The sequence below is a fragment of the Dermacentor andersoni genome, chromosome 6, assembly GCF_023375885.2.
Source record: "Dermacentor andersoni chromosome 6, qqDerAnde1_hic_scaffold, whole genome shotgun sequence".
NCBI lineage: Eukaryota > Metazoa > Arthropoda > Arachnida > Ixodida > Ixodidae > Dermacentor > Dermacentor andersoni.
The window spans coordinates 85,901,897-85,929,709 of NC_092819.1; the positions used below are offsets into that span (position 1 = coordinate 85,901,897).

Sequence of the window (27,813 nt, forward strand, 5' to 3'; positions counted from 1 at the left end):
AACAGAAACAGGTGTTTTCCTTTTCTCGTATATTCGAAATGCAGTGCGAAACCATCATGTCTGCAGCTTGTGTGTACGTCGTACCTCACAAATTTTCTATATAGGCACCCCTATGGAGGAACCAAAAACGTGGCCTCTTATTTATCTTTGATAAACGTTTATTCAGGTCTCCCTCTCCGCGTTACTAGCGTAATGTTAGTCACTTGCTGCCATATATGTTGCTAGGCTCTCAGTAACGCCCTGGTAGTAACGGTAAGGTTATAAAAGATAACTTGATCGGCAAGTTCTTGCATAAGAAGGATTAGCTTCACTAAATCTCGTAATCTGTAAGTTCGTGCACACTGCGCAATTTTAGAGCGCACCGTTCTTACGGCGAGCGTCGTCGTCGTCGGCGTAACCGAGCCAACGAGCACTACAGCGAAAGATGAAAGGGCGAGCGTGGAGCGGCGGATGAAAGACGCGAGCCACAAACGGCGGACACCAATGAGAGCGGCCCTTTCAGTGACATGCGCGCGGGAAACTAATTTCATGCGGACGTGCCCGACCGCTCGATGCGTATTCGCATCTGGTCTCAGCCGGACCGCTTGTTTCGTGCTATCGTCTGCTCGCGTCATCTCTCGCTCGTGCTTGTTTGGATTCTCACGGTGTCGGATTAATTTGCAATATGATTGCATGCGCGACGCGAATTGTGTAGTACTTTCTGGAAGCCAAGCGGCGCCAGTGATTACGCTAGAACCTTCGACGAGTCATGTATAAAAGCCGACGTGCTTGACCCGCAGATTATACTCTCTCAAATTCGTTGCCTCAATATATCGCGAAATGAAACACGTATATAGCTGTACTCCAATTTCGCCTCAGGGAGTATTGTAATAAGCGGTGAAATTTTAAAGATCGCCTTGCTGCAGATTACATTTCGATTTGTGCATGCCTTAATTATATGCCAATACCTAAATGCCTCGCATTCGCGGTTGACACCTTGCCCACAATGTATCCTACGAGCTACAATTACAAGTGCGCCTTCTGCTGTGCACCCGATACCTTCTGCCACCTGACATGGGAGTATGGGCACAGCCCATTGACACCACCCATCACTGAACCAACCGTCGAGCAGTGCGAGGACCTGCCGAAAAGCCCGAGCCCTGGAGACCAGAACCCTTTGGTGAACAAGGCCTTGCTATCGGCTCAGGCCCTCGGTATCCTGGACTGGGGGCGACACCCACCTCCGACGATTCCACCGTCGGCTCATTTCTATAAATAAAGTTTTTCACCTCATATAAGCACTAATATCTGGCATCAACGTTTAGAAATACGTAGAATCTCATGCGCGGTGGTGTAATACCTTCAGCGTAGTAGCTTTGGCGTAGTACCTTTGGTGTTGGGCTACTAAGCCCGAAAGCACGATATCAAATCTCGGCCGCGGCGGCCGTATTTCGGTGGGGGTGAAATGCAAGAAAGCCCGCGTTCCGTATTCTGGGTGCAAGTTAAAGAACCTCAACAGGTCAAAATTAATCCGGAGTTAGCCACTGTGGCATGCCTCATAATCATATTGTAGTTTGACAAGTAAAACCTCAAAAATGAATGAATGAAATAAACTTCCGATACAGCGTTCCGGAGTTTTAAATAGAGGCTCGAGAGCAATGTATCTGCCATAATGGTCTGGCCCTGGCTTTGCCGATTGATCAAGCCTGCAGATCACAGAGCTCGCATCACGCGAATGATATGGCTGTTAGGCTGTAAAGGTCACGGTGGACAAAGCTCCTTATACGGCGTGGTCGCACACTTATTGCAATGTCCGCAAGCTTAAACAAGTAGATCGCTGTGTGTGAACTACTCTGTACAAAGAATGCCTGTGAAAAGTCGCAAACTGGACTATATAGACATGTAATATTCATCATTGTCAGCATCGCCACCACCTTAGTTTCAGGAGGCAACAAAAAAATGTTGCATAGCGTCAAAACAATGTTGCTCGACAAAATATGGCAACATTAGAAGCTACTATCTGAATTCCGTTGATTATCTACCGTTATCTTAACTCGGGACCAGGCATTTGAGTCAAAGCTGTATTGCAGCAACCTCAGCGACTCTAATGTGCCGCCTGAAGTCGTTCTGCGGCGACAAAGCCCGCATTATCGCAACAACAAAAACAGGCGCGGTCGCAGAAAGGTCTATCGCATCTTGGGACTGCCACTACGGACAAATTGATTGTTTTCAACCAGTGCATATAACTGCTGCTGGTGCTTGACATCGTTCCGACACGGCGTACCTTTCTAACGGGCAACGTGAACATTTGAGCGAATTGACGGCCGTGACTCACAACGTTTAGCACACAATACATGGCACGTGGAAGTAGAAAGAGCAAAACAATAAGTTGTTGAGCGATGCTGGTACTGAAGACAGTGGCGAGGTGTATGACATTACATTACGAAAGGCAACACTCAAAGCACTTACCGGCGCCTTCCACACAAACCAGGAAAAGTAGTCGCCGTACCTATATCCTGATGTAGGCCATGTCTCACTCAACCTTGGCGATACGACGCACGGCAATTTCCTTCGGACGTTTCGAACAAAGGACAGATTAATAAGAAGGCTCGCAAGTGGCTGCTGTGTTCAACCAAGTCGTCAATCTTTATTACATTGCCGTTTATTGGGCCTGTTATAAGAAGTCGTGTGCAAGAAACGCTGACACTTCCGATTCCGCTCTGTTTTCAAATGTTTGAGTGGATGATTCTAAGCAATATGTTTGATCGCAACGCTATTTTATGACGCCATGCTTCTTCATGATATCGTGTAGACTTCGTGAAGCATGCTATGGTCACTTACTGTAATATCGTCGGCACAATAGCCGATTTCCTAGAAGAAAGACAATAAAAGTGGAAAGGAGCCACTTCACAATGTACTACGAGGTAAAAGATATTGCGCGGAAGCCATCGACGATGATTGTAAATGTGAGCCTGAACGAACTAGTGAAAGAACGTTTTCCTTATTGAGACCGACCCCACATTATTGCCTTTGGTATACGAAGCAGCTTCTATAGAGCAGCATTGTCGCGTGAATAATTATGCAGTTCTACGCGCTTTTTCTCTTCCGGGTACAAAACTTTTAATTTCGTTCAACCAAGACTCATGTACAATGACTACTCAAAACGCTGCCTTTTTTTCTTTTTTTACTGGCTGCTTTTTACTTCATGAAAGTTTAGTAGGCTGCGTTACGCTCTCATCCGGGACGCGCAAGATCGACGAAACAAAATGCTCATCTCGCTCCAGCTTCGTCTGAAATAGTTCCGAAGGCCTGCCAGCACACTTATTAGGCGTCTAGTTGCTCTTGCTGCAAGAGGAGACGGTGGATGCGCCCGTCACTCTTCGTATGCTTCACCGCAATACTTTGATATGCTTTACCGCGTAGCATTTTTGTGCTGCGGCAAAGCTGACATTAAAAAAACCGAATTATGCAGCGTTTTTTTAGACCCTTGCGAAGTTTCTTTCTGATTTCAAGTTGCTCGCATTCTTTAGCGCTTCTTCAAGCACACGCTATTCTGTATGTATGTGCTCATATGGCTGTGCTATGTGGCCGTGCTACGCACCAAGGAAAAAAAAATATATAGTCATCAAATCAAGCGACTCCGCACTTTGTAACTGCCCTCGAGGAAAATAAGGGAACCCATTTTTATTTCGTCTCGCAGTAGAGGTTTTCAAACTTCCATATGCAATCGATGCGCGAGGTAGTTCCCGGGTGCAGCTGCACGAAGTGCGCGACGGCAGAAGAGCGAAAAGCGCGAAACGCGTTTTATTTGCGACAGCCTCCACGAGGTGGCAGCCGCAACGCTACTTCCAAACCCTTAATAAAAAGGAGTCAGCGTAAGGCCTTTTCTTGTCGTTGTTGTTGTTATTGTTGTATCCTTCATTTTTAAGAAGCAATGCTTTTCTTTTTCCAAGCAGTCTTCTCATTAATTACCGTGTTTGTAGCAAATCAGTTTTCTTTATAATGAACCGGAACTTCGGCTATTGGAATATTTAGGAGGCGGAATTTACGCACGTCTGTAATCTGTGTAAAACTCATTTTTTGAAAGTATGAAAATCTAATTACCGTGTTTCTAGCAAATCAGTCTTTTTTCTTTATGATGAACCGTAACTTCCACTATTGTATTTTTGAGGAAACGGAATGATGCACGTCTGTGATCTGTGCAATACTCTTTTTTTTTTTTTTGAAGGTGTGAAAATCCGTCATTATACGTTTCTAAAACTAAGGCCATGACGTTCACGAGAACACATAATCCAGAATTGAGCTACTACACGATTCAGGCAATCCCTGTTGAGAAAGTATCCACATTTAAATATTTTGGAGTTCATTTATCCTCTGATTTATCTTGGAACGAGCACATTAATACCATAACCAGTAAGGCATCCAAAACACTCGGCTTCATTAAACGCAACTTATACTTAGCGAACTCTTCTACTAAGTTATTAGCATACACTACGCTTGTTCGTTCAAAGGTAGAGTACGCATCCATTATTTGGAATCCGCATCAAACCTATCTGATCGAACAGCTCGAAGCAATACAAAATAAAGCAGCAAGATATATCACAGAAATATACTCGCGAAACTACAGTATTATGGACATCAAGGAATCACTTTCATTGCCCTCTCTTCAAAACCGCCGACTAATAACATTGTTATCACATTTTCACGCGCTTTATCATAGTAGATCCCCGTTCCGCGAAACTTACATCAATGGAGCTCATAGTATTTTTCAACGTTTTGATCACCCATTTAAAGTGCAACCCCTTTTTGCTGGCACTAATCTGTACCGTCATTCACCATTACTTTTGGCAATATATCATTGGAATAAATTACCGAGGGACATTGTATCTGCCATTAACCATGACGTTTTTGTTAACCAGTTGAAGGTTTTTCTAAATGTGTGATTATTTCTGTGTTGAGTGCTTACTTGCGTATGTTATTCTTTCTGTATATAATTATGTCACTGTATGTTCCCAATGTTCTTTTTTTTTACACGTTTGTAATTGTAACTGGCTCCCCCCCCCCCCCCCCCCTACGTAATGCCCGAATGGGCCTTTAGGGTATATGAATAAATGAATAAATAAATATAGACGCCATTGGCTGACGTTCCTGCCATTGAGTCAGTTACTGAAGCAGTCTAGCAAAAAAGATTCAGCAGAGGGAAGTTTCCTAAGATTGCCCGTCATAGCACTGTTTACGAACGTCGGTACGAGGCTTGCCGAGCACTTGTTTGTCACACGTACGACGGGACGCGCGATGCGCCTAATAAACGGGGGCTGTAGAATACAGCGACGGGTCACGCGCAGTGCACGTACGACTGGTTTATTTGAAAGGCCAGCCGGGGTCAGACTTAGTGTTTACGCGAAGGTGCGATAAGAAACCGTGCCCACTAAGCTGTTGCGACATACGAAAAGCGTTGTTCATTTTGTGTCGACACAATGGACGTCGCACTGACACTTCGTATTTTTATTTATTTCTATATTTATTTATTATTTATTTTTTTATTCATTCATTCATTTATTTATTTACATGTACCTTACAGGCCTTCCAGAAGGCATTGTGTAAGGGGGGAAATACGATAAAATATTAGTATGGAAACGGTAAAAAGAAACATCGGTATAAAGAAAGGAATATGTACGCAACACGGAAAATTAATACATTAGCAAATACAATATGTAGAGCAATAACAATAAACGCTAAACACAATAACATAATAGCGTAATAACATTATAAACGTTTTTGCATGTGTACAGCAACTTTTTTGTGGTCGCAGAACATTTCCCTCATTCATGGAATCCCATATCCGACCATAGGTTAGCGATTCCGCTGCCCTGCGTTTCCTTTTGAAATCTCTGCTTCAGCCTCTTCACCTGTTCGGGAGAGAAGCAGTTCTTGTAGTCTCCGACCACGCCCTTGCGCACGTAGTAGACTTTGTCCGCGCATGCGCCGTGTCCATCTTCTTGATCGCGCGCTTTGTGCACGATTTCGTGAAGCTTACGTAGGCCTTCGTACGCCTCTCCCTGCAAGGCAAACTCAGCCGCGTAGTAGTCGTGGAACATGTCGTTGGTGTGCGTCTTCATCTCCTCGAAACTACTGTACTTCAGCACGTCCTTGAGGACCTTGCCGTCGTTGACCAGCAGGCGTTGCTCGTACTCCGGCCCGAGGAACCTGGCGACCTTAAGTATGGCTGCCTCCGGATCTTTCTTTACGTCTTCGTAGACCATGAACAGCACGTTGGGATCGGCGCTGCGTTCGTACCAGTCTCGGTAAAAGGCAAAGTAGTCTCCGCACTCTATGTAATTGTCCATGAAGTTCTCGAAGGAGTCGTCAAAGCTGCCTTCGTACTCGTAAGCGGATATCATGAACAAGAAGTGGTGCATGGACACCAAGACGTCGAATGGGTTCCTTATAACGACGATGTACTTCGCCTCGGGTGAGTAGCGCACTTGATGTAGCGGAAGGTGGGTTTTGACGGCACCGGGCCTCTTCACCCATTGCACGCAGTCAGCGCCACAGACCTCGATATACGGTGAAGCCTTGTAGAACTCTACGGCACTAGCCGGAGGCACGCCACCGTTTTGGATAAGGTACACGATGTGTTGCATCCACGTTGTACCGCACTTGACGTAGGTTACGATAAACAGGTCGCCCTGGCGGTGTACGTAGTCCATGGCAGACTCGATGTACTCGCGATGGAAGTACGACGCAAAGGGAGTGCCCCTGACCATCATTAGGTTAGGCTTCTTTCTGTTGTTCAGCTTCAGCTCTAGACAACAGAAACGAAAAGAAAAAGTGTTTTTCTTTTTCAGTAAGTTCACGATTGTTTGCAGGAATAGGTAGACAGTTTGCAATATTTTGAGGTTGGCTTCTCTGCACAGAGAATAATGCTTCTGCAAGCTGGTTGGTTAATTAACTGCGGAAGAAATCATAGGAATAACTGACTGTTTCAAGTGTGCTCCCGCACGCAGTTTCCACACAGTGGGTTTCTTCCTCTAATGTTGCTTTCCATTTCACGTTCGCCAGAGTACATGTATGTATATTGTTGCAGAGCAGACTTAATGTTGTATTCCATTCATCCCTACAAGTGTAGAGGAAGCAAGCATGTGGAAGACGCCGCGCTGCATCTAAATTATTTTGCCTGGAAAACGGGTCTTGTTGCTGTCGAGCAGAACTTTTTATTTTGCAAGGAAGCCTGGCAGGCCTTAAATATTTTGCTAAATATCTGCTGGTCACTCAAAAACAGTTTTCCTCCGTTTGCTCAATTTGTTAGTTGTTTACTAGTTTGTTTGCATCTAGTCACCGCCAGGTAGTGTCCGGTCAACTTACAGAATGGTCAAGCGCTGACAAATGCTGGCGGCTGCTCAGTGGCTATGGTGTTGGGCTGCTGAGCACGAGGTCGAGGGATCGAATACCGGCCACGGTGGCCGCATTTCGATGGGGGCGAAAGCACCCGTGTACTTAGGTTTAGGTGCACGTTAAACAACCCCAGGCGGTAAAAATTTCCGGAGTCCTTCACTACGGCGTGCCTCATAATCAGAAAGTGGTTTTGGCACGTAAAATCCCGTAACTTAATTTTTTTTTTAAAGAGTTGTCAAATAAATAAACAACACACCCACATAGATTGACTCACAGCGCCCACATGAGTTCTTATAAATTACGAGCCTCCACAACACTCAAGATGCACAAGCAAGCAAGCAATGTGATTCTGCCGCCACTCTACGCTATGACATTCACCAGTCACAGCGCACGCGAGCTGACTCGTAAGCTCCAGAACTGGAAACTGACTGCCCACACATCGGAACCATGCGATTCCTCAAGAAACGCTTCTCACCTCAAATGGAGCCGGCGTAAGCTGACCGATAGAAGCGGTTCTGTGCACTAAATATGCGCGTTCGAAGAAATTTCCGCATTTCCGACCCGTTATACATTAACAATGCATTAGCGGTGCTTGTACCCTAGCTAAGCAAGCCGATTGCACCATGCATAAAGCCAGTACATGTGTTTATGAGCAAGGAGGACCACCAGGGTTGATTAGGAATCACGCGAACACGCCAAGGTACACTGTATCCTTTCAAAATGGGCACCAGAAGAGGTAAGAAGAAAGAACAAAAAGACAGAATCTATTATTCTTTCTTCGTGCATTTATTCTTAACTAGGACGATATGCCTTGACAGCTGTGCAACCCCAACAAGCCCAACATCTTACTTTGCTGAACTACACTGCTTATCGAATCGACTTCTAGTTCTTAGTTTGAAACTGAACTATTACTGAACAAATGTTTAACCTGTTCATTGCATTTAAATGTATTCCTTATACCTATTCATTGTATTTGTAACCTTATGTCCCTTTAATTCTACTTGAAAAAAGAACGATTGCTCAGACTTTTTTGATGTGCTGAACGGAAATACACTGAGGGATAGTTTTACGAGAACTTACTCTCTCCTTCGTGCGTGTTGTGCATCGCGCCGGTCACGTGGCTTAGCTGCGAAGACATCCGTGGAAAGTTCACGTATTCGTCCAGAGTGAAGAGAGCTCTGCTACCTTGTGCAGAGCTCCCGTCGATTTCTCGGGGCGGTCTAATCAGCCAAAGTCAACAACGAGCTCTTGTCTGCGTATATGAGTGTATATATAGAGAGGCAAAGGGCGGTCCTGTTGGGATTGCAGCCAATGACAGATAACGATACCTCCTCCTTTGTCTTATTTAAATGAATAGCAGTCACCGCCGCCTTTATTGCGGCACCGGCGACTGCTTGTCACTTCGCAAAGAAAACAAATATGCGCAAAAAGGGAGGATACTGCCACAAGATATGACACTCATTAGAACACCAGATGAATAAAAACAATAGTTTTATGCACGAGTTCAGTACACACATACGCATGTATCAAGTCAGATATTTTGAATAGCCAAAACACAGCACTGAAATAATTACAGTACAAAACATAGAACACAAGTAATTAAAAACAGCGTAAAAATCACGATCCCCGCGTAAGTAAATTTTCAACACACAACAACATTTATATCGCTTAATTAGCTTATTAGGATACGCTGAAATTTAATATTTTCCCAGAATGTCGGTGTCCACAAAAAACTTTTTAAAGATAAGAAGTGCTCTTCTCTAAAGGCCCGCTGTTAGCCATGGGCCAAGTATCTTTCTTAGAGTGAGTGCTCTTCTATCTAAAGGCAACAAATTTGCTTGCAAAACCCTTCGTTGTGAATATTATTTAGCGCACTCGTGGAGGAGATGGTGCACATCTTTGTCTGTATGTCGACAATAACACTGGGATATAGAGGCACGTATTATGCTGTAGAAGAAGCGTCGCTTAAATGCAGTACCAAGCCGCAGGCGATGTACTATTGTTTCGAACTTTCTGTTTTCTCTCTTGCATTTACAGGGACCATAGCGCTTAGGCGACGTGGACAGTAAAGAAAAACAAGGGCGGTGGGCTAGCTTTGAACTGCATTATTGTATTGAGAGGTGATGCACTTATACCCGACGTGGCGGCAACAAATAGCAACCCACGAAAACATTTAGAGAATATCACCGCGCTTGTAGTCCAACAGAGTCAAGACAAGTCATGTCGTTTCTGCTCAGTGGCTGCAGACGCGGCGCTGACGCAGCTAGCGCCCACTTTCGCGACCATGCTCGCTTCCACAATTCACCACGCATCTTTATTGCCATTTGTGCAGAGCATAATACCGCAATCCTTGAACAATATAGTTCACAACCGTGATCACAGCAGTGCACCGATAACGACGCTTAAATACATCGCGGTGCATCACCACACCGCAGTGCATCACCGCGCGCTGACAATGCCGCATAGCGTCCCTTAAGCTCTATAGCCATAGTAAATCTATCAAACCAACCAGCCCGGAAATGTGTGCTCCTTTTACGTTTCTTGCAGACGCGTGTGCTTATATCGGCGAGTTGACTTCCTCCGTCATAGTGTCTCAATGGCTATGACTTCCTGTTGCTAAGCACGAGGTCGCGGGTTCGATCCCTGGCGGCGGCATTCCCATGGGCCGTGCATGCTCGCGCACTTTGATTTAGGTTTGTTTTAACGAAAGCCAGGTGGGTAAAGTTATTTCTGAGTCCGCCACTACGACATCTCTCACAGCACTAGTGTTGCTTCAGGACGTTCAACTCCATGAATCAATCATTTGACTTTCATGCTATCCGCCTCCCCCCCCCCCCCCCGTACCCAGTATAGTATATGAACAATAGATATATTGAAGAACGTTAACTCAGACGCAAGCCCTTGGGGCTGTGTTCGGCGCTGCGTGCAACAGCGGAAGCTATCTGTTTGGAATGACGAGCCAATTGTTGGAAACGACAACTTCAGTCATAAGAACAACAACAAGAAGTTAAAAGGGCAGGGTGCCAAAAGTGAAGAAAATTAAGTGCGCGTGAGAAAAGACGTTGCAGCGCGAGCGGCGCGAAGATAGACTTGATTGAGAAGTGAAGTTGAACAGACATGTCAGCGCTGTGTCTCGGAAACTTCTACAAGGCCGTGGCATGCTGGTCGGGGGTCTCGCCCCAGTACCTCGCGCATCCACGAAGTCCACCCGCCCGATGTCATGCCTCAGTGAGGCGCCGCCGTCGACAGCCAAGACCAGTGCACGGCTTCCCGTCTGTCTGACCACATGCACGTCAGGCAAGCGCCGAGTACCATGACTACGCGGGCCACGTCAGCGATCGTCCCACGGAAAGCATCGTGGACTCGCACCCAGTGACGTTAGTGGATCATTTGTTTAAGAACGCAAAGGCAGTGACCCTATTCAGGGACAGCACGTTCTGTGCGTGTTATAGAATTTGGAAAATATTGCAGGGTACTGCTGCTGCACAAGTTTGTAAGAACAACGTCGAATGAAAGTTGTGTTAGCTATGGAGCCTTATAACCTTTTGGTTCCCATCCTGTTGTTATCGTACTCACTGTTCATGTTTGTGTGTTGAAAGGAAGTTCGCTTTGTTACGAAGTCTGTGCATTCGACAGTCAATTCTGTCGAGTGAGATGACAAGACCGGGTTTTGCGGTACGCTATGCAAGATTATGTGTCTTTGGTGATGTTTCTTTAATTCTGGGAATAATTTGCGGACGTTTATGTAATGTGGTTGTTTCACCTCACGGTATCAGTCCTTAAGCACTGAATAATTTATGGTTGCTAGAAGAGCCAGTGACAAAACAACCGCTAGAATTTTCAACTAGATCTAAAGGTATTTCGTTTATTGCTCTGATACAGACATAAATTTAGTTTGGCCGATAGCAACAACCGCTGTGAAGCGCATATAATTTCATCTAACTTCAAGTTAATTATAATATGAGAAAACAAAAGACGCAGAGATTTGATGACAAGATAAACCTGCAAAACGTCCTCATTTTTTGGAATGCAAACTTTTATTCCTATTTCTTTCCCCTCCCCTTTCCCCGGCGTTGTGTAGCAGGCTAGAGGAATTAACCTTTGGATGGCCTATCCCCCGTTATCTAAATTTCTTTTTTCTTTGTTTCCAGAGAAGTTCCAGCAGAGTCGTTGCTACCTTTTTAACGCTTTCGTGTCTGTTTTCTAAATGTTTCCTTCCTTCCAAAGTGAGTGAAAACGAGTGTCAATTCTTGAACACATTTCCATTCCCGAAAAATGAATCAGGAACACAAATGCACTTTACAGAGGCCTAGCAAAAACTGCCGGAAATAACTCCGCGCTAGCGTAGCTTATGAAGTGCGGCTGGGTCCGAAGCCCGTTGCATCTGGATTCAAACCGGGGCGAAACAGACTACGCGTCATCTCACCCCCCATTCTCCTGTTATCTCAAACGCAGGGTTCACCATTCGTACTCCTGCTCCGTACCATGGATAAATTTGAGTAGGAGCCGAAAAAGTTCGATTCCGCCGCGACTCGCGGCTGCGGCGGAATGCTACGACCACGAAAGCCAAACCTGGGCCGTCCAGCAGGTCTCGGCGGCTCTTGAAAGACAAAGGCCGAGCGAAACCGACGGAACGTTGCCCCACAGGGCGACCAACCGCGGGAGTAACACGCGCTGGAGTTGAGTAGAGACCACCCGCTGAGAAGACGTCAGGGCCCGCGTCACGGCGCCATTTAGTCATGGTGTCGTTCTGCAGGCGACTACATGAAGTTGTCTCTCTCTCTCTCTCTCTCATAAATACCCACTGTCCTCGTGGGAACAAACCGTCGCTTGCGATTGTACGCTGGGCTATGTTGCGCTTCAGTACACCAATTACCACTTTACGTTCGCGATCAAATTCGGGACCGTTTAACAAACAATTGTTGACGTCACCGGGAGGCACGTTGCTATACTACGCTTTGTTTCCTTCGTAATTATGGCATCCCTGGCGCGTCCTATAAGATGCGCTGTAACACATCCTGTAAGCAAGTTTTGTCGAACAGCTTACGTAATAAAATAACAAAGCGCCTGGCTTTCAGAAACCAAGTGGCGGCAAAAAATTTAATAATGCGAAGCATTCTTGACGTGTTCAACCAAGTTCGCTGTAATGCGTATCTAGCCATTTTCCTAGGTCGATCGCAAAAAATAGCGTCGTCTAAAATGTTGGGTAGGCACTGGCTATGTGCCTCTTCTGAATGAACCTTTTTAACGCCAAGTTGGGTATGTTTCACAGGAGCCACTATGTGCCAGTGGATATGCTTCGCAGGGTATACACCACTGGTTATGCGCCAGTAATCAATGAACCTCTCTGATGGCAACTTGGCTCACGGTGTATCACAACAACAACAAACAACACCATCCGTGGCATCAGTTCACAAGATGTCCTAAGAACATTAAACATTCGCTGCAGAACAGTTGCATGATTCACCAGAATCGTTCTCTGCGAAATTAAGGCTGCTCCGCATTACGTAGATGTCTACCGGACTTGACTCTACTTAATTTTTTTCTTCAACAGGGGTTTTTTACAATAACATGGTACGCAATGCTCTTCATGAAAGTATCAGGTCAAAATACAAATCACGTGTAAGGTGTTGACAAGTTTTTCACCAAGAGTTGCATGAGTAGTCAGTCTTTAATAACGGGTATTGTCGAATCGCAAACACAAGTTCCTGTAATGTCAGTTGCCCCAGAATTAAACAAGTCCAAAAAAGAATTTCGACAATTTCACCACTTTTGACACACCCGAATACAATCTAGGACAACTACCACAGAATGATTACGTGCTTGATTCTAGACCCTATAGTGCAGTAATGTGGGTTAGCTAACCACAATTTACGGCCACACCGTACGTTCTCACTAAAATATGTAGTCAGCGCCTCGTAAAATAGACTGCTACAATTTGTCTCAGTCGAGGAAGTTCATGTCCGGCCACAAGTTGGCAATGTCGCTGCCTTCGGTTTCTCTCTTGAACTTCTCGTTCAGACGTTTGAGCTGTTCTTGAGAGAAGTGGTTCTTCCAGTCTCCCACAATTCCCTTCCGGACATAGTTGACTTTGTTTGCCGCCTCCACGCCAGCAGAATGAATTCCTCGATGAAATTGCCGGAATCCCTCGTACTCCGGACCTTGGAATTTGAAGCTGCCACGAAAGAAATCTTGGATTATACCGTTGGTGTACTTTTTCATTTCGTCCACGCTGCTGTATTTCACGACTTCGCGGAGCTTTTTGCGGTCGTCCTTGAGGAGATTAGCTTCGTACTCAGCGCCCATAAAGCGAGCGATTCTGAGAATCGTTTCTTCAGGGTTGCGCTTCAGATCCTCGTAAACGACGAAAAGCACGTTGGGATCCCGGCTTCGCTCGTACCAGTCCTTGTAGAAAGTGAAGAAGTTGCCGCAGTCAATCTCGTCGTTCATGAAGTGCTCAAAGGCGTCGTCAAAGGTCCCGTTGTAATGGTACCCGACAAACGCGAGCCAGTGGTATTGCAGAGAGACGATGACGTCACGCGGGTTACGGGCGACAACGAGGTATTTGGCCTCCGGGCTGTACTCCAGCAGCTGGACGGGCAAGTGGGTCTTAAGCGCGCCGGGTTTCTTCATCCACTGCACGCACTCGGCTCCGAAGGCCTCGATGTACGGACTGGCCCGGTAGAATTCCTCCGCGTTCGACGGCGGCACGCCTCCCGTCTGAATCAGGTAGACCACGTGCTGGGTCCACGTGGTGCCGCACTTGACGTACGTGACGATGTACAGATCGTCCTTGGTGGGTTTGTACTTGCAGGCTGATTCGATGCACTCTCGCGGAAAGAAGCCAGGCAGCGGCACGCCCTTGTAGTACTGCAGAGCAGGCTTGTTCGACTTCGCCACGTTGCATTCAGCTGCGATTAAGGAACACAAGAGGTATTAATGCTTGAGGCAATTGCGAGGCAGCTTTCCGAGCGTTAGAACGAGAACGAATATTTGAAGAAATAATGAATGAGCCCCCCCCCCCCCCCCCACGAAACAAAAAAAAAGTTAACATTGCTGTGGTAATACGATCTGGACCTTTTTATACATGAAAAGAGTCATAGTTTTCGTTTAGCAGTGTACAACATTAGTCTTGACACCCAGCGTAAAAAAACAAAATTTTAATTCTTTGGATGTTCGGACATTCCTGCAGACTGTTGAATACTGTATTTGTAAAATTAAACCGAACATTTATCTCGCTCAAACCAAACCCAAGCTATTTCTTGCTTCAGATTGATGCCTGTCAGTGTTTTCGTTTTTTAAATATAAACGGGAGATTTATCTCGCTGTAACCAAAGCCAAGCTATTTCTTGGTTCAGATTCATGCCTGTCACAGTACTTGCTGAAACGAAAAATGAATTCAATGAAAAGCAAAACAAAACATGTGCTTTCTTTTCCAAGGCGCTAATTATATTAAGACTTTGGGTTTTATTCAATATACACAAACTAATGATACCTTTATAATTTATTTTAACACCGAAAAGCAACCATTTGTGGGCAAACGTGCTCTCCCTATTATTTCATGAGATGCATTTTGTTTCAGTTTGAAGACAATGAAGTCTCTTGCTTTGATGACGTTGATTGCATTATCGTTTTGAATGGTGTATCCATTGTCTGGGCAGGCAGGAAAGTTGGATTTTAGCATTAACGGACAAACACTATAATTTATTTTATTAAAAAAAGCTGCAGAAGGCACATGTCTTGCTCATAGATGAATTCATGACCATGCGGCGGATTCTTAGCTTATCAATAATTCAATTAGTCTTTTTAGGCGTGCGCAGATTGATATCTGCGATCGGTCAGACTGCATTGACACCTCCGATTGGACAAGAATGGAGCCGACGAAAAAACCAAGAACATTTTTAGAGCCTAATCAATAAGGAGAACATGCAACGCTACTCACAAGAAGACTGCTTTTCTGGATTCATGGTTTGCAACAGTCTCGAAACAAGATTGTCAGGAAAGCTCCGTGCCAACGCAACTTTTGTGAATCTACCTCTCCAACCACGTCGAGCACCTCGCACTGGGGCCTCTCGTATCAAGTGTCACTCACAATGAATGTTGTTTTTTAGCAGCGGAGGCTTTGTAGAGGTCGCTGCATCTTCTATTGTCCTGTTCATATCGTTTGTCTTGCTACACAATAGATGATAAAGGCTATCTGGTGCGGCCAAAGTGTTATGACAAAAACGTCGTTTTCTCCTACTCACCAAGCTTGAGTCAGGCTGACAAGACGACGATGTGAGCATACGCCCCCATAAACATCTGACTACAATAATTCTTGATGTCGTGAGTCTGAGAGGTATTTCGTCATGGTCTAAGAATATAATAATGGAGCTACAATATCTCCTCTTTTGTTATTTCGTCGCATGCAATTTGTGTTTGCTCTGATCTGTGCAAACTGGAGTCATCACCGCGTTCGTTCGCATCACAAATGAAGGATTGTGATGAGGTGGTGGCAATGCGTGGCAGGCAGTTGTTGCTAAGGTCACAGGGAAACCTCTAAGATAGCCAGGAAAATCATTTGAGTGGGAATAAATTTGCAAAAGAGAGAGAGAAAGAAAAGTGTTTTATTTTGATCGGGCCCGCGGAGAGGGTGTAAAATTGCAAGCGTCTCAGATTAGAAGAATATACGGGGGCCAAACGATTGCATGAGATGCTGATTGAAAGCGTGGACTTGGTCATCGTGAGAAAATGCCACGTTAGCTCACACCTGCTACCCTGACAAGTGCCTTTGTCGTCTAAACGATGGCTCCGCGCTAATGTTTTCCGTCTTTGGTCGACGCTGATATAATCGAGATTCCGAGTTCATTAAGAACTGTCTTGCTTGGTTTCAGGAGCACCGAGGAAACCGACCTAATGGATCAATGTCTCTGATTCATTATTTCTTGTCTTAACGACCTCGTAAAGCATTTTTGCGGCACGGCCAAATAACATAGGTATTTTTCATAGATATTCAGATGTCGTCCTGCATGTATGCGCAATCAGCCTTCTTGCAAACAGGAACTTCAGATATGAAATGATTACCTATCTTGTGTCTAGCAGAATTGGTAAGAATCCATTCAACTGCCCAGAAAGTACGTCTTAGGAAAATTGTCGTGAAATGCAATAAAAGAAGTGAGCACACTACGTCGTGACATACTGATACCGAGACACAAGAGCCAGCAGCCTACCTTTCAAGTCGCTTTACTAAACTTTTTACGCATATTATTCAATCTTGCAGCGCATCTCCAATAAGAAGTGTTTCATGATCGCTGCGGCAGGCTTTAAATATGTTATTTTCATCTGTGCTTTTAATATCTATATTGACGAACACAACTCTTTGGCGTGTTTAGCCATCTTTCCGTGCTACACAGTTTCGTAGGACATCTGCTTATGTTGTTCTACACAGAACAGCTTTGTTTCTAGCGCACGGGTGTCTGTGTTGTCGGCTTTCTACCGTACCTCAAAGGCTCTTGCTCTTCGCAGCACGACTAGGGCCTTTAATCAGGCCCTCACCTTCTAAGCTGATGTCAAAGAGATGCAGTATATCGGCGGACGTTCAGTTTTTCCGTCAGCTTGTGTTGCGTGAGTCTATTTAGCCATTCAGCGCTGCCTGAGAGTTCCAGTCAGTCGGCCGAAGTGAACGGACGTGTCGTCGGCGCGCTCCCCAACCACCGAGACACGCGACCTTTCACCGACCGCCCTTGACCGCCCTTGCCCGGGCCGCTTTCGCCGGGAGTCATATGGGAAGCGGCTTTCTCGCCGTTTCCCACCGACCGCCATTTCTTCCCGGGACTTTTTTGCCGCTCCCCGCGCCTCTACAGCTCTGAAGCAATTCCAACGCTGCTGCCCCTGCCGGGGCCTTAGCTGCCTTGGCGTGTTTTCTACACGATGAACCAAGGGCGCCAAGCGACCAGCTCTTCCGAGGCCCATGTTCTAAACGGGCGTGCAAAGGGCCTTCGGCCAATTCACCGCTCTGTTTCGATGGAGCATTTATCTACCGCAACGTCATTTTCCAACGAGCAGAAGACGCAATCGGCGACGGAGAACGCCGCCGCGCGTTCCTCGACAACAACGAAGAGCCCGAGGTGGATGCCGCGGGAGTGGCCGCCGATCACATCGTCGCCAATTTTCCCTCCCAACAACGAGAGGTAGACACTCCGACCGGGGAAAGGATGGAGGGAGATGCTACCCCGAACATTTACGACGACAAAATTGACGATGACACAGGTGGCTGTTGGAAGACAGTCATACATAAGCGACGCATCCGTCAAACGCACGCTAAGACGCAACCCTTCGAGAACATCTTCGGCATTCCGGACGCCTCCCAGCCTACCGTACGCAAACGCAGTCGGAATCAAAACCTGCCTCAACTTCCTTTGCACGATGAAAAGATAATTCTGCGGCCTCACGGAGGACTTTGCCTCGATAAGTGGACGCGCCCAGAACTCGCCAGTGCTCTATGGAGTGCAGCCGGCTTGACCACCGACGATCGTCAGGACATCATATTCCGACTGCGACCTCAGCAGAACTTGGCAATCATCAGCACACCCCAGTCACAGGTAGCCGACGCATTGTACAAGGTGAGGGAGCTGAACCTTGGTCAGCGGGTCTATCCCATCACAACATATTTTGCGGCCCTAGACAACTCATGCAAGGGAATTGTTCCTGGTCTTTTGCCCGGTACACCGTCTTCCGAGCTAGTGGATGAGCTTTTGGCTCCTGGAACTCAAATACTTCAAGCACGAATGATGGGTCAAACCAACGTTGCGTTGGTAACATTTGAAGGACTTAAAGTGCCTCGCTACGTGCGTTTCTATGGTGCAGAACTCCGCTGCTACCCCCATCGACCCCGCCAACTGGTCTGCAAGATATGTCACTAGTTCGGCCACTGGGCTGATTACTGTCCTACGCCGCACGTGGTCATTTGCACGACGTGCGGGACGGACAACCCAACCCCGTCACATCCGTGCACCCCACACTGCAGATGCTGTGACGGGACCCACCCTACAGCGGATCCAAACTGCCCGCGGCGTGCTAGGCAGACACTGAACAAAGCTTGGGTGCGGAAAGCTGTCGAGAAAGAGCAGAGTGAACTCCAACCCTCCAGCGACCCGACCACTACCACAGATACGGCGGAGACCCGAACGTCGCGCGCCCCAACGAAGGAGACCAGACAAGTCCGGTCGGAGACCCGTTCGAGATTCCGTCGCAAGTTCCGGACCCGCTCCAAGTGTCGGTCTCGATCCCGGGAGGCATCGGTGCGCCTCCCAGAAAGGCGCCCTTCTTCCCCATCTTCCCAACAACCCTACAAGAAGGCCCTGCAGACCAACGCCCCAGCCAAGGTGACCCTGGTCCCTTCAGGGGTGCAGCGGACCCCGGAGAAGAAAACAGCAATGGAGGCGCCTCGGGAGGTAGGTCGGGCGGAGTGTCACCCACAGCTCGCTCCGTCCCGTAAGTCTCTCCCTACCCCTTCCCCTATTACCAATTCGTTATCAAATCCCGATCCTCTAATAGAAATAGCCCGCCTACGTCGTGACATGGAGGCGCGCTGTGAGCGCCTGCAAAAACAAATGGACGCACTGGTGGCAGACATGAGCACTAGTATGCAGGCGGCTCTGGACAGGATATAACGCCAAATGGAGGCGCTTCAAATAGGGATTACGGAGCAAGTGAAATCATGTATAGAGTGCACTTTCGCACGCATGCAAGTTCCTGAGCTTAGCGGTAACAACGAAAGCGCGCTTTCCGACCAAGGCTCTCGGCCGCAACCTTCAAATGTGGGCACCCGGCACCCGCATCCCTATGCCCGACCGCCTGCTTCCTCTCGCGATGATGATAGCGCCGCGTAACGCGGAGCAACTAGTGGTGTGGCAGTGGAATTGTAGGGGATTCCGCCGAAAACGAGGTTCCCTACAGCAGTATATCGCCACATCCACGAACCCTCCCGATGTCATCCTCTACAGGAAATCAATTGCACCCCTTCTTTATCCGGCTACAGCACGCTCTCGGGTGTCTCTCCTCTTGTGGGAGCCTTAGTTTCGAAACATGTTACATGTCGCATGCATACCACTAAGATTGACATTGCTCACCAAATATTGGAAATAATTACGCAAGGTAAACGCAGCGAGAATCTGTTTATACTCAATGCATACATTTCCCCCCGTTCGCAAACGCACTGTTTTCAGCACCTACTAACAGAATTTGGTAGGTTTGGACGGGTTTGTGTGGTGGCCGGCGACTTTAACGTTCCGCATACTGCATGGAGTTACGTTAAATCGCAGGCTAAAGGGACCCGCTTATGGAATGCCATCTGTAACATGAGATACACACTGCTTACCGACCCAGAGCACCACATTCGGATGGGGAACAGCGTGTCTCGTGACACCTGCCCTGACCTTACCTTCGTGCGCAATACTGGCCCAGTCGTTGCGCACGGGCCTTTAGAGGAGCACCTTGGTAGTGACCACTACATTGTGGCGACCACCTTGTCATTACGGGGTGCGTTCCTAACGTTCCCTCGAAAGACAAGCCTCGCAGTTGAAGAAAAACCAGTAAGAGTTTCCTTCATAGCACTTAGCTACGTTTGGGTGGACGTCTCATTTCCCCCATAATAATTACTTTTCTCCACCTTGCGGGTTTCCAAAAGAACTATGACGTCAAACTCTTGCCTTTGCCTCGAGTTGTTGACAAATTCGACTTCGCCCTGCGCTACGCTACGCTAGCCGCCTGGTTAGCGTAGATGGTAGAGCGGCTGCCCCGGAAAGGCGGTGGTCCCGGGTTCGAGTCCCGGATCAGGACGAATTTTTCTTCAACTGCGAGGCTTTTCTTTCGAGGAAGCACGAGGCAGGCGGCACGAGGACAAAGTTGACGTAGCTGTCGCGTCGGAGCTGTAGAATGCCACAGAAGCGCTCGCATGTTGAAGAGGGAGAAGGCCGTTCGCAAAGACAGAAGCGCCATTCCTTTTTGTGTGCTCACGCGTATTATTGATTGATCGCCACAGTCTTTGTTTAGAGCGAAGCTGTTAGCCTCTAGTTGGTCGCGATTTTTCGTGCGTTCGTTCTTGCTCACCGAAAAATAGTACCGCCATCTAGTAGCCGCGCCCTCTCTGACGGACCTCAAACGGCAGCTGGAAAAGAGCTTTGTCTTTGACTTCCCGCCTAACAAAATTGTTTTCTCGAATACAGTATACCAATCTATACCAATAAGAAGCCGGAGATATACCATGTCTGCAGCTTGTATGTGTGTACTTAACAAATTTTCTGGCGCAGTTTACTTTGAGAAATTAACTTTGTACGCTAATGCACTTGCGCTTGGCGGAGGGCCAAGAAGAATGAGGATATGTGCTGCACTTCCGCACACGTACATGCGCGCGTGACGTACGTGTGCGCACGATGTATCTGTCCTTGATGCGTGGGTGATCTGCCCGTTGCATCTGTCGCACATCGTGCACTGCGACCTTAATTGACATTATGGCAAACGCTGTTTCCGCATAACAGAAACAGGTGTTTTTCTTTTCTCGTATATTCGAAATGCAGTGCGAAATCATCATGTCTGCAGCTTGTGTGTAAGTCTATACCTTACAAATTTTCTTACGCAATTTACTTTGAAAAATTCATTTAAGTTCAATAAGGCACTTGCGCTTGGCGGAGGGCCTAGAAGAATGAGGATATATGCCGCACTTTCGCACATGTGCGTGCTGGCACGACGTATACGTCACTTGTAGTGGTGGCGCTTGTGTTACGTCGCCTAGCGTCAGTTGGGGTCGTGGCACTTGTCCAACATCAGCAACAGCTTCGCTGTACATCCACTTTCACAGAGTGTAATGGAGACAGATCTTTTTCTCTCTACAGAGCTTAGTCGTTTCATTAAAGGACTGGATTCTGCCAAGAGGTACCCCTGCGCACCAGAAAGCCGTCTATACGACTGCTGATTGGTTATTGTCTTTTTATTTATTATGCTTACCAAGACTGAAGAGTAGATAATCCACCTAATAAAGGCACCTGTATGGAGGAACCACAAAGGTTGCCTCTTACTTATTTTTAATAAACATTTATTCATGTCTCCCTCTCCGCGTTACTAATTTGAAGTTGGTAACTTGCTGCCATATATCTTGCTAGGCTCTCCATAACGCGCTGGTAGCAATGGTAAGGTTATATAAAATAACTAGATCGGCAAGATCTTGCATAAAAAAACTAGCTTCGCTAAATCTCGTAATATGTAAGTTCGTGCAAACTGTGCAATTTTAGAGCGTGCCGTTCTTACAGCGAGCGTCGTTGTCGGCGGTGGCGGCGCCGTAACCGAGCGAAGAGCACGACGGCGAAAGATGAAAGCGCAGATGAAAGACGCGAGCCACGAACGGCGGACAGCAATGAGAGCGGCACCTTCAGTGGCGTGCGCGCGGGAAACTGCTTTCATGCGGACCCGCCCTACCGCTCGGTGTGTACTCGTATCTGGTCTCGGCCGGACCGCTGGTTTCATGCTATTTTCTGCCGACGAGCCCGAGCACTGGAGACCAGAACTGTTTGGTGAACAGGGCCACGCTATCGGCTCGGGCCCTCGGTATCCTGGACTGGGGACGGCGCCCACGTCCGACGATTCCACCGTCTGCTCATTTCTATAAATAAAGTTCATTTCACCTTTTCCTCCTCATGTAAGCACTAAAAGTTGGCGTCAACGTTTAGTAATACGTAGAACTTCACCCGCCGCAAGGCGTAGTGGCTTTGGCGTTGCGCTACTAAGCCCGAGAGCATGATATCAAATCACGGCCGCATCGGCCGCATTTCGGTTGGGGTGAAATGCAAGAACGCCCGCGTTCCGTATTCTGGGTTCACGTTAAAGAACCTCAGCAGGTCAAAATTGATCCGGAGTTAACCGCTGTGGCATGCCTCATAATCATATGGTAGTTTGGCAAGTAAAACCTCAGAAATGAATGAATGAAATAAACTTTTACTTCCTATACAGTGTTCCCGAGTTTTAAATGGGGGCTCGAGCGCAATGTATGCGCCATAATCGCTTGGCTTTGCCGATCGGTCAGATCTACAAATCACAGAGCTCCTATCACGGGAATGGTCTGACTGTTATGATATAAAGGTCACGATGAACAAAGCTCCTTATAAGGCGTGGTCGCGCACTTACTGCAGTGTCCCAATGTTTATAAGCTTAAACAAGTAGATCGCTGTGTGTGAAGTATTCTGTACAAAGACTGCCTGCGAAAAGTTGCAAGGTGGTCAATATAGACATGTAATATTCAACTTTATCAGCATCGTCACCACCTTAGTTGCAGAAGGCAACAAAAAAATGTTGCAAAGCGTCAAAACTTGACATTACTAGACAAAATATAGCAACATAAAAAGTTATTATCGTAATGCCATCGCTTATCTGCCGTTATCTGAACTCGCGACACGGCAGTTAAGTCGAAGCTGTATTGCTGCAACCTCAGCGACTCTAATGCACCGCCTGAAGTCGTTGCGACAACAAAGTAAGCATTATCGCAGCAACAAAAGCCGGCACGGTCGCGCAAAGGCCTATCGCATTTTGGGACGGCCACTACAGACAGATAGGTTGCTTTCAGCCAGTACATATACCTGCTGGTTGTGCTTGACAACGTTCAGAGACGGCGCATCTGTCTAACAGGCAACGTGAACATTTGAGTGAATTGCCGGCCGTGATTCACAACCTTTAGCGCAATACACGGCACGTGGAAATAGAAAGAGCAAAGCAATAAGTTGTTGAGCGATGTTGGTGCTGAAGGCACTGGCGAGGTGTATGACATTACATTACGAAAGGCAACACTCAAAGCTAGTACTTACCGCGACGTTCCAGACAAACCAGGAAAAGTAGTCGCCGTACCTATATCCTGATGTAAGCCATCTCAGCCTTGGCGATAGGACGCACGGCAATTTCCTTCGGACGTTCCGAACAAAGTATAAATGAATAAGAAGGCTCATGTTTTGATGGCATGAAAATTTAATTACCGTATTTTTAGCAAATCAACCTTTTTTCTTTATAGTGAAGGGTAACCTCTGCTTCAGAACTTCAGTTTGGCCTAGTTGGTGTTTACTGCATATCATATTACTGCTTATCATACACCGCCCATGCCGTTTTTGTGTTCTCTGCCAGTGTCTCCGTTTTTATTTGCGGTCAGTATGATACGCAGTAACTTCCGCTATTAGGTCGTTTAGGGGACGCAGAATAACGCACGTCTCAGATCTGCGTAATACTCGTTTTGTGGAGGTATGAAAATCTGCCATTATAGACGCTGCCATTATAGAGGCTGATGCTGCTGCCATTGAGTTAGTTGCTGAATGAGTTTAGCAAAAAAAACTCAGCAAAGGACGTTTCCTTAATTGTGCGAGATAGCGCTGTTTACGAACGATCGGTACGAGGCTTGCCGAAGCACGAAGTCGCGGTACCGAATCCCGGCCACGGCGGCCGCATTTCGATTCGGGCGAAATGCGAAAACGCCCGTTTACTTAGATTTAGGTGCACGTTAAAGAACCCCAAGTGGTCATAATTTCCGGAGTCCCACACCACGGCGTGCCTCATAATCAGAAAGTGGTCTTAGCGCGTAAAACCTCATCATTTTTTAGGCTTGCCGAGCACTTGTTTGTCACACCTACGATGGGACGTATGATGTACCTAATCAACAGGGGTTGTAGAATACAAGGGACGGGCCATGCGCCGTGCACTTCCGACTTGTTTACTTGAAAGGCCAGCGGGGTCAGACATAGTGTTTACACGAAGATGCGATAATAAATCGTGCGTACTAAACTGCTGCGACATACGAAAAGCGATGTTCATTTTGTGTCGACACCACAGACCTGGCACTGACGCATCGTCCTTTTTTTTATGACCAATTTTCTTCCTTTTTTTTTTTGTGGTCGCAGGTCATTCTTCTCATTCATGGAATCCCATATCCGGCCACAAGTTAGCGATTCCGCTGCCTTGCGTTTCCTTTTGAAATCTCGACTTCAGCCTCTTCACCTGTTCGGGAGACAAGCAGTTTTTGTAGTCTCCGACCACGCCCTTGCGCACGTAGTAGATCTTGTCCGCACATGCACCGTGTCCATCTTCTCGACCGCGCGCGTTGTGTACGACTTCATGAAACTTACGCAGGCCTTCGTACGCCTCTCCCTGAAAGGCAAACTCGGACGCGTAGAAGTCGTGGATCATGTCGTTGGTGTACGTTTTCATCTCCTCCACACTACTGTACTTTAGCACGTCCTTGAGGACCTTGCCGTCGTTGAGCAGCAGGCGTTGCTCGTACTCTGGCCCGAGGAACCTGGCGACCTTAAGTATCGCTGCCTCCGGATCTTTTTTGACCTCTTCGTAGACCATGAACAGCACGTTGGGATCGGCGCTGCGTTCGTACCAGTCTCGGTAAAAGGCAAAGTAGTCTCCACTCTCTATGTAATTGTCCATGAAGTTCTCGAAGGAGTTGTCAAAGCTGCCTTCGTACTCGTAAGCGGATATCATGAACCAGAAGTGGTGCATGGACACCAAGACGTCGAATGGGTTCCTTATAACGACGATGTACTTCGCCTCGGGGGAGTAGCGCATTTGATGTAGCGGAAGGTGGGTTTTGACGGCACCGGACCTCTTCACCCATTGCATGCAGTCAGCGCCACAGATTTCGATAAACGGTGAAGCCTTGTAGAACTCTACGGCACTAGCCGGAGGCACGCCGTCGTTTTGGATAAGGTACACGATGTGCTGCATCCACGTAGTACCGCACTTGACGTAGGTTACAATAAACAGGTCGCCCTGGCGGTGGACGTAGTCCATGGCAGATTCGATGTACTCGCGATGGAAGTAGCCCGCAAAAGGAGTGCCCCTGACCATCATTAGGTTAGGCTTCTTTCGGTTGTTCGCCTTCAGCCCTAGACAACAGAAACGAGAAAATAGTTTTTCTTTGTTTTTCTTTTTAGTAAGATTACGCTTGTTTGCCAGGAATAGGCAGACAGTTTGCAAAATATTTAGATTTGCTTCTAAGCACAGAGAAAAATGCTTCTGCAACCTGTTTGGTTAATTAACTGTGGAAGAAATCATAGGAATAACTGACTGTTTCAAGCGTGCTTCCACATGCAGTTCCCACGCAATGCTTTTCTTGCACTCCTGTGGCTTTCTCTCGCACGTTTGCCAGAGTTCATGTATGCATATTGTTCCACAACAAAAATTTTATTCATCTCTACAAATGTATAGGAAGTGGAAGATGCTGCTAAACACGAGGGCGTGGGATCGAATCGCGGCCACGGCGGTCGCATTTCTACGGTGGCGAAATACGAAAACACACGTGTACTTAGATTCAGGTGCAGGTTAAATAACCCAAGGTGGTCTGAATTTCCGATGTCCCCCACTACGGCGTGCCCCATAATCATATCGTGGTTTTAGCTTGTAAAACCCCATAATTCAATTTTTAACCACGTGGAAGACCACGCTCCATATAAATTATATTGTTTCTCGTTGCTGTGGTGCACAAATTTTAATTTTTGCAAGGCAGCTTGGTGGACCTTAAATAGTTTGCTAAATATCTGCTGGTCACTGGAAAACAATTTTCCTCCACTTCCTCGCTTCGTTTGTTGTTTACTATTTCTTTGCGCCTGGTCACCGACAGATAGTTTCCGGTGAACTTACAGAATGTTCGAGAGCAGCCAAATAAATGAACAACGCACCCACATTGAGTTAGAGCTCCCGCATGAGGTTTTATGAATTAGGAGCCTCCACAACACTCAAGATACACCAACAAGCAGTCAATGCGATCTCACCGTTGCTCTATGTTATATCAGTCGCCAGTCACAGCGCACGCCAGCTGATTCGTAAGCTACGAAACTGGAAACTGACTGTTGACATATCGGAACCGTCTGATTCGTTTGGAAGCGTTTATCACCTCAAATGGGGCCGATGTAAGCTGAACAATAGAAGTGGTTTTATGACGTAATTTTGCGCGTTCAAAGAAATTTCCGCATTTCGGACCCGCCATAGATGAACAGTGGGTTAGCGGGGCTTGTGCCCTAGCTAAGCGAATCGATGGCACCGCGCATAAATCCAGTACGAGTGTTTATGAGCAAGGCGGACGATCAGGGTTGATTAGGAATCGCGCTAACACACAAAGGTATCTTTTCGAGGTGGCCACAGTAGAGGTAAAAAGAAAGAACGAAAAGACAGAATCCCTTATTCCATCTTTCTGCATTTATTCTTACCTAGAACGATATGCATTGACAGATGTGCACCACCAACAAGCCCAACATCTCAATTTGCTGAACTACATGGCACATCTTACTTCTTTAACCGACTTCTAATTCTTAAGTTGAAACTTAACTATTACTGGACGAATTTTTAGCCTATTCAGTGTATTTCATTGTATTCCTTATAGCTATTCAATGTATTTATAACCTTATCTCTTTAATTCTACTCGAAAAAAAGAAGAATACTCAGACTTCTTTGATGTGCTGAACGGAAATACAATGAAATATATTTTTACTAGAACTTACTTTCTCCTTCGTGCGTGTTGTGCATCGCGCCGGCCACGTGGCTTAGCTGTGAAGATATCCGTGGAAATTTCACGTATTCGTCCAGAGCGAAGGGAGCTCTGCTAACTTGTGCTACTCGTCGATTGCTCGGAGTGGTCTAATCAGCCAAAGTCAACAAAGCGCTCTTCTCTGCGTATATCAGCGTAGAGGCAATTGGCCGTCCTGTTGGGAATGCAGCCAATTTCGAGGTAGCTTTTCGAATGTTGGCATGAGAACGAATATTTGAGGAAACAATGAATATATCGCCAGCCTCCCCTCCCCCCAAAGTTAACATTGCATTGGTGATACGATGTGGACCTTTTTATACAAGCAAGAGCAATAGTTCTCGTGTAGCAGTTTATAACACTAGTCTTGACACCTAGCGTAAAAAACAAAACCTTAATTATTTTAATTTTCTGACATTCCTGCAGACTGTTGAAAATGGCATTTTGAAAAATAAACCGAACATTTATCTCGCTAGAACCAAACTCAAGCTAATTCTTGCTTTAGGTTGATGCCTCTCAGAGTGTTTGCTGAAGCGAAGAATAAACTGAACGAAAAAAAAAAAAAACATGCGCTTTCTTTTCCAAGGCGCTAATTGTAATAATACTGCGTTTTATTCAAAATACACAAACTACTGATATTATTATAATTTATTTTTACACCGAAAAGCCACCGCTTGTGGGCAAACGTGCTCGCCCTGTTGTTTCATGAAATTTATTGTTTTTAATGAAAGGAAAAATGAGACATCCGCCCGTTCGTAGCCATTGCTCCAAAATAATACCCATACGGGTTCCTCGAAAGAAAAGCCTCACAGTTGAAGAAAAATTTGTCCCGGACCAGGAGTGTTGTCGACAAATTCGACTTCGCCCTGCCTTCTGCTTGCCGCCTGGCTAGCTCAGATGGTAGA

At 46.6% G+C, this 27,813-nt stretch overlaps 2 protein-coding genes across 3 annotated transcripts; both read right to left on the reverse strand.

Annotated features, from left to right (window-relative positions):
* Positions 1-5,082: 5,082 nt before the first annotated feature.
* On the reverse strand, positions 5,083-8,643 carry LOC126522503 (sulfotransferase 1A1-like). The gene is made up of 2 exons (XM_050171258.3): positions 8,455-8,643; positions 5,083-6,784 (listed from the first exon to the last, which is right to left on the reverse strand). Exons 1-2 carry the CDS (start codon positions 8,510-8,512, stop codon positions 5,802-5,804), a joined length of 1,041 nt encoding a protein of 346 aa, XP_050027215.2. The 5' UTR covers positions 8,513-8,643; the 3' UTR covers positions 5,083-5,801.
* A 2,576-nt stretch (positions 8,644-11,219) lies between these two features.
* Positions 11,220-26,991, reverse strand: LOC126522507 (sulfotransferase 1C2-like). Of its 2 annotated transcripts, none has more exons than XM_055066450.2 (2): positions 26,886-26,991; positions 11,220-14,285 (listed from the first exon to the last, which is right to left on the reverse strand). In XM_055066450.2, exons 1-2 carry the CDS (start codon positions 26,908-26,910, stop codon positions 13,318-13,320), a joined length of 993 nt encoding a protein of 330 aa, XP_054922425.2. In that variant the 5' UTR covers positions 26,911-26,991; the 3' UTR covers positions 11,220-13,317. The 2 variants fall into 2 exon arrangements, with proteins under 2 accessions (XP_054922425.2, XP_050027219.2); XM_050171262.3 differs by lacking the exon at positions 26,886-26,991 and adding an exon at positions 15,317-15,467.
* Positions 26,992-27,813: the final 822 nt, after the last annotated feature.

Excerpts from the sequence above, each read along its gene's own strand:
- LOC126522507 (XM_055066450.2), bottom strand. The coding sequence starts at position 26,910 with ATGCACAACACGCACGAAGGAGAAA. Across the intron at positions 14,286-26,885 it reads CAACACGCACGAAGGAGAAA|CTGAATGCAACGTGGCGAAG; the intron begins GTAAGTTCTAGT and ends CCTTAATCGCAG.
- LOC126522503 (XM_050171258.3), bottom strand. The coding sequence starts at position 8,512 with ATGTCTTCGCAGCTAAGCCACGTGACCGGCGCGATGCACAACACGCAC. Across the intron at positions 6,785-8,454 it reads CAACACGCACGAAGGAGAGA|AGCTGAAGCTGAACAACAGA; the intron begins GTAAGTTCTCGT and ends TCTGTTGTCTAG.